The 6,032-nt window shown below is 50.7% G+C and overlaps 2 protein-coding genes across 2 annotated transcripts in view; one reads left to right on the forward strand and one right to left on the reverse strand.

Annotated features, from left to right (window-relative positions):
- Nucleotides 1-4,161, forward strand: part of LOC113210724 (uncharacterized) — a 14,821-nt gene extending 10,660 nt beyond the window's left edge. The window contains exons 4-7 of the mRNA XM_026428833.2: nt 1,182-1,393; nt 1,493-1,716; nt 2,036-2,236; nt 2,529-4,161. Coding sequence (XP_026284618.1) covers nt 1,182-1,393; nt 1,493-1,716; nt 2,036-2,232 — 633 coding nt within the window. The 3' untranslated portion in view covers nt 2,233-2,236; nt 2,529-4,161. The remainder of the gene's footprint in view (nt 1-1,181; nt 1,394-1,492; nt 1,717-2,035; nt 2,237-2,528) is intronic.
- Nucleotides 4,162-4,224: 63 nt separating this feature from the next.
- The window catches only part of LOC113210723 (GRB10-interacting GYF protein 2-like), a 3,962-nt gene continuing 2,154 nt past the window's right edge, over nt 4,225-6,032 (reverse strand). The window contains exons 6-8 of the mRNA XM_026428832.2: nt 5,598-5,826; nt 5,001-5,194; nt 4,225-4,893 (exon numbers count right to left, since the gene is read on the reverse strand). Coding sequence (XP_026284617.2) covers nt 4,671-4,893; nt 5,001-5,194; nt 5,598-5,826 — 646 coding nt within the window. The 3' untranslated portion in view covers nt 4,225-4,670. The remainder of the gene's footprint in view (nt 4,894-5,000; nt 5,195-5,597; nt 5,827-6,032) is intronic.

The raw sequence follows: 6,032 nt of genomic DNA on the forward strand, positions 1-6,032 counted from the left end.
AGAGGGCCGCGGCTCTGCCCGGCATGGCAGCGCGGCCAGCGCCTCCCTCCGCCCCTCTCTCCCCCTCGTCATATGCGGCAAACAGTCAAATTACTTTCCCGTAATTTATTATCGGATACCACCCTCTCCGCCCCTCGCCCTCCTCCGCCCACCTGATCACGCGGCGCGCGCGCGTCCCGCTCGCTCGCGTTTGTTATCATAAAAGAGAAGGGAATATGAGAAATTCCTCGCGTAAGCGTATCAACGGCCCCGGCGCAAAGGACTGATGTATGGAATGAATGTGGAACGCGCGCGCGGGGCGAGGGGGTCCAAAGGGGAGGGGGAGGAGGGGGAGCTGTGACGGCCGTTTTGCTGAATTACTTGCCTTGAAACGGTTTTCTGATTTTTATGGATGCTTTCATTTCTCCATCTCTGCTGGAGGACAAGGGAGGGGTATAAGGGCGCAGACCTGCGCCTCCGGCCTCGCGGGCCTTCACACACACGCACACACATGCGTACGTAGGTGTGTGGTGGGGGAGGCCTTTCCCTCTCCAGCCTATCGGGCCACTCACGCACACGCACACACACACACACACACACACACACACACACACACACACACACACACACACACTTGCCACGCGGATGGTCCCACCCCTTACCCACTCCACCTTCCCCCTCCCCCCGTTGCCCCATTCACCAGGAAATATGTCCCTGTCAAAGCAAAGCCCTAACCTACCGCATGTGCCCGGGTGGAGCGCGCCGAGCCTGCCCGCGCCCGTGCCTGTGGGACTTCTTTGAGACGCCGATGACCTACTTGGGCACGGCCCGTCCGCCCCCTACTGGGACCGCTGGAGATCTCCAGCTCGAGCCCCGCGAGCCCCGCCCGGGATCCCGCAGAGGTCGTGAGCCTCAGACAGAGTGCAAGACGCGAGCAGAGTGCGGGAGCTGCGGCGGCGGCGGCGACACCGAAAAAAAAAAAATATACACGGGAAAGTGCTAAGTCACACCTTTCCGTGGGTCCTAAAGAACTTTTGAGTTTAATGCTTCTGTAAAAGGTACAAGCAAGCCGTAAATGTAGTGTAAATGAATTCCCTTTTGCCGTGTTAATGCCTTTCCTACAGGCACTAAACCCTTAGCACTTGTGACAGGTGCGACTTCTCACCTTTGGGTTTCTGTATGGATGTCGTGTGATCTTTCAGGTGAAGGAGTACGAGTTGTCTGAGGTGTTCCGCCACACCGAGGACAGCCAGCACTTTGACGTGTTCCGCGCCGAGCCGCAGCACCCCAACAGCATCCCGGTGCTGGGGACGGACGGCGTGCAGCAGGAGATCGAGGAGCAGCGCCAGGAGGAGGAGCAGAGGATGGAGGAGCAACGGCAGCAGCAGCAGCAACACGAACTCACCACCGTGGGGTGGGTAGCGCAGCGCAGCTCTCGCGCAGCGCCAGCCAGACAAGGTAGGCAACACATCCGACACTCACCGTCGTGCTTCATCACCCCCGTCTCCTCCAGGTGGGCGAGCACGCCGATGAGCCGCAGGGCGACCGCGGTGGGCGACAAGGCCGCCGCCGCCGTGGTCGACTCGATCCTCAACACGTACGGCCCCGCGTACACGGTGGTGGTGGCCGACGGCGGCGGCCCCTCCCCGCCGACCAGCGCCGCCCCGAGCACCGCCGCCCCGCCGACCCCGGCGCCCAGGAGCCAGCGTCGCAAGCACAAGACCGTCCGCAAGATCCGTGAGTACATAATCGCGAGGCCTCTTCACTCTTAATGAATCAGTGTACACCCTCCAAATAAGAAATTAGTAAAAGTCAGAAACATCAGGGAAAAATTAATTGAAAAGTAAGACAAAAAATCAGAAAAAAATCAAGAAAAATTAAGAAGAAACCTGATGAACTGGTGTACGCTTGAATTTAAAGTTAAGTAAGTACCCCTCGGTACATCGCAGCCGTGACCGTTGAGAACATTACGCAAAATTGACGCCGTTTTAATGAAATTGAGTGTCTTTTTTTTGACGGCTCTCGAGTCTAATTCGCCCTTCTCTGTGTGCCGCAGGAGCGCCGCGGGACTGCCGGGTGGGCGAGTGGGGCCCGTGGAGCGAGTGCTCCAAGTCGTGCGGCATCGGGGAGATGCAGCGGCGGCGCACCGTGGTGAAGCACCCGCGGCGCGGCGGCCGGGTGTGCCCGCCGCTGCTGGAGACCAAGTGGTGCGGCTCGGCCAGGGACTGCGCCAAGAGCTACTTCAAGTGGTGAACAGGTGCGTGCGCGGCGTATGTGTCTGACCCGAAGGGGGTCGTCCAGAAAGTACGTCCTGTTCGCCGTACCGCAACGGCCAAGCCCGCATAGCGCCTGATGGGTAGGCAACATATTGTGTGCTGCGCATGCGTGTTGTGCGGTGTGGCCTACCCCGAGTCTCGCAGGCGCCGAGCTCCCGTACTTTGCCGAGGGAATCAGAAAAGCACACTACTTTCTGGACGATCTCCAAACCACCTGAGGTTTTCTTTTATTTATTTAAAAAAAATACAAATTTCTTTTCTAAAATGTTGCAGGTGTTGGTCCTGGGCTTGGCCGAAACGAGTCCGGAGAATGGGTACCCAATGCCCTGCTGGCCCAGGGGCGCCGCCCGGGCCGAGGAGGCCCAGCAGGGGACGGGCGGGACAAGAGGAGTCGCTGTTCAGTAGAGGACGCCGCCGACCCGCATCGCCCACGCTGCCATCGCTGACAGTTGACAAACTTCTGGGACCCGCAGTGGGCCACACAGTGGGCCACACAGCCATATCGAGCAACATGCCAGGAGTGTCAGCTCAGTACAAAAGAAAAAACGAGCACACGTTATTTTTCTATCTACTGTTGTTGTTAGTCCGAGTGAGAAATGGAGCAAGCCGACATTCGTGTTGTATCTAGCGTTTCCGAATTCCATTTCCGAAGGTAATTATGTAGACCAGCTACTTACTTGTTTATCACCTGTGAGGTACCTGGCTTCAGATCAGCAATTTCTTGAAGTAAACTCTACTAGTACCTTTCTAAACTATTCACAATAAGATGTTAAGTCAGCATTAAACCTGAAACTCCTGTCTCAAAAGAAAATAAGTTGTATTTTCACTAGATTTTTTTTATTACGTTTTGTTTTTGTTTTTTTTGAAGGTCTATGTATAAAGATTTTGTATCTTGTATATCTTGTGTAGTGTATGTAGACAATGGTTTGGGCCATAAAGTAGAGCCTTACAAAAAGGTTCAGTTTAATTTTCATACCAGTTGGCCTGTTTGATATAAAGTGATAAGGAGCTGGATTTTATTCGGTCAAGGCAATCAGCAGCTTTCATAATCTAGTCTGAAATCTAGTCTTTTCACTGCTAAAAGTTGTAAAACAACTGCATATACATTATAGCTCCCTGGGCTTCTTTCCTTTTTTAACAAAATCATGTTTTCCATCATATTTCCTACAACACATGTAGAGTTTCGGTTAGACATGATAAGCATTTGATTGATTTGCCAGGAACCCTTTCTCACATACTCATACTTTTACTGAAAATAATTTAAGTTTTTGTAGCCCTTTAAATCAGTATACAGTCTAATGTTTAAACTGATAATTAAATTAACTCACTAACCTAAAGCTTCCAAAGTTTCAATATCATTGTTTTTGTTATACTTAATAATGAAAAGAATTATTTTCAGATCCAGGGATTCCTAGTGAGAACACACAATCAAAATGGGGTTTAAAAACAGGTCTGTGTGGACATCATTTTGACGTCTAATAAGTCCCTATCTGTGAGGACTATGATTTTGTTTTGACCTTAAAGGTCAAATTGACACCTCTTTAATGTCATTTTGACTTAAGTGTTCTCTTTGGGTTGTGTTCAATGCCTTTTTCATTGAATTTATGCCTAAGAATTTGTAAATTGTACTATTCTAATGGTTGTCATATGTTGTGCTAGTGTATAGACATTCATTCATTCCTGAATTATAAGTTAATATTTTTAAAGAGGTGGTTGAATGTGCCATTTAAGCTGTATGGATGCATTTCACTTTAAAATTTCAAATAATTTACTAATTTTTTTCAGAAATCTCCTCTTTCTCCGACTGACCTGAAATGTAAGTGTTATGAAAGTTAACTGTCAATCAATGATGTGTTATGTGTAAAAAAAATAGTGATTGAATACAAATATAGCATTAGTAATCTAAGGTCTTATTTTTCTGGTGGGCTGTTGTACAAACACTTCACTTGGTCAAATCAGAATGCCAATCTCACAACTTTCCAAGTTTTAATATCTCAGTTAAAATATTCATCCACATGATTGCCTATTTTAAGATTCACATACATATTGCAGAATACCTTATCATCGTGTTTTCAAACGACAATGTAAAACTAATTAAATATGACATTGAACTATGTCTGGTGGGCAGCGCAGGCGCTTTTCATCCGTTGGGTAGGCAACCCGTGCTACTGACCCGAACAGGCAAAAACGGGTTTCCTACCCAAAGGAAAATAACGCCTTACTTTGACCGCCACTATCTGGTATTAAAATGTGCCTAGCACTAACATTAAAACCTTTTATAAAGAATAACAAATACTCAATACCCACCTCGAAGTAGATTAATACTATCATCTGGACAGAATGCTGTGCATTGTTATTTACATACGGGAGTTACATACACGTGCTGCACCTGCACCCCTCCTAAGCCACCCTAAGTCAGTCCGAGCAGCTGTGTCGGCGCGCGGGCCGGAAGCTAGGCCCGTTGACCGCCGCCGCCCGGCCCCTGTGCTGCAGCTGCGCCCGCTGTTGCGCCTGCAGGTGTGCTGCTGCCTCCTTGTCTTCCACGTCATCCAACCACACGAGGAACGCTTGCTGGGCCTCGTACTGCCTTTGCTGGCGTTTCTCTTGCTCCATGGCCTCCAGGCGGGTCTCTTTCCGCCTAAGGGAAACAAAGCATTACTTAGTGTATAATGACTTCCATGCGTCGTCGTCTACCTCCTCTCTCATCAAGAAAAAGATTTGGCACGCTACTCTCCGATCATTTACCTTGTCCTCTCTTCAGTCTTTTTGATCTGCTGCTCCTTCTCCGCCTTCCAGCGTTCAAACGACTTCTCGTTCATCTCTTTCCTCTCCTTCTCCTTCCTGTCCATCTCCTGCCGTCGCTTCTCCTCTGCCCGCTTCTTCTTCTCCGCTTCTTCCTTCTCCTGCTCCTTGATTCTCTTCCTCCACATTTCGTACGCCTGCGCCATATGGGAAGATCGTTCGAATCAAACACTCTACAGTCGCAAAAATGTGAGCAGGGACACATAACACAAAGGCGGCAGATTCACCCCGCCCACTTATTTCGTTGTGGAACAGAACTGCGCGTGCAGCGAGCGTGTGCGACGCGGCTTGCATTCTTGCTCGGCCGCAAAGCAAACTCACTCGCGCGCACGGAACGGAATAAATCCAAGGGGCGATTTACTAAAAAATAATCAGCGTACCCTCCAAACAAAAATAAAAAATCAATGGAAAATCAGATAAAAGTCAGAGAAATTAATAAAATTAAATTTTAAAAAATCAAGTAAAGACAGTTATTGGTATCCGCTTGAATTAATAGTGAAGTATCCCTTCGGGTGAATGAGTCACCTGATGTGCGCTCACCTTCTCGGCGTCCTCGCGGCGCTCGCCGGCGCCCGGGCGAGCGTGCCTGGCGGGCAGCCTGCTGTCGCCCTTGGCCTGGCCGGCGCCCTGGGCGCGCTGCTCCTCCTTGGCGCGCTTCCACTCCTGGAAGGCTCGCTCCGCGCGCTCCGGCGTCACCAGCCGCTGCATCGAGTGCGTGGCCCTGAGCGCCTGCCCCTGCCGCGGCCCCAGGCCGCCGGCCGCCCCGGAACTGCAACCACACCCCAGCATGAGAGAAGGGCGCCCTGGAGTCCCAGCTTTTTCCCCCCGAGAAGCCGCTTGACACACTTTGGCAACGTCCTGACGCCGCTGTATTGGTCGTAGAGCATTTTGAAGGAGCGCGTCGGATTCAGCACGTTTAGACGAAGAGGAAGATGTGCTGTATGATACTGTTTGAAAACCTGGAAGCCGGCCTGA

The sequence above is a fragment of the Frankliniella occidentalis genome, unplaced genomic scaffold (assembly GCF_000697945.3).
Source record: "Frankliniella occidentalis isolate FOCC.00 unplaced genomic scaffold, Focc_3.1 Scaffold2, whole genome shotgun sequence".
Taxonomy (NCBI): domain Eukaryota; kingdom Metazoa; phylum Arthropoda; class Insecta; order Thysanoptera; family Thripidae; genus Frankliniella; species Frankliniella occidentalis.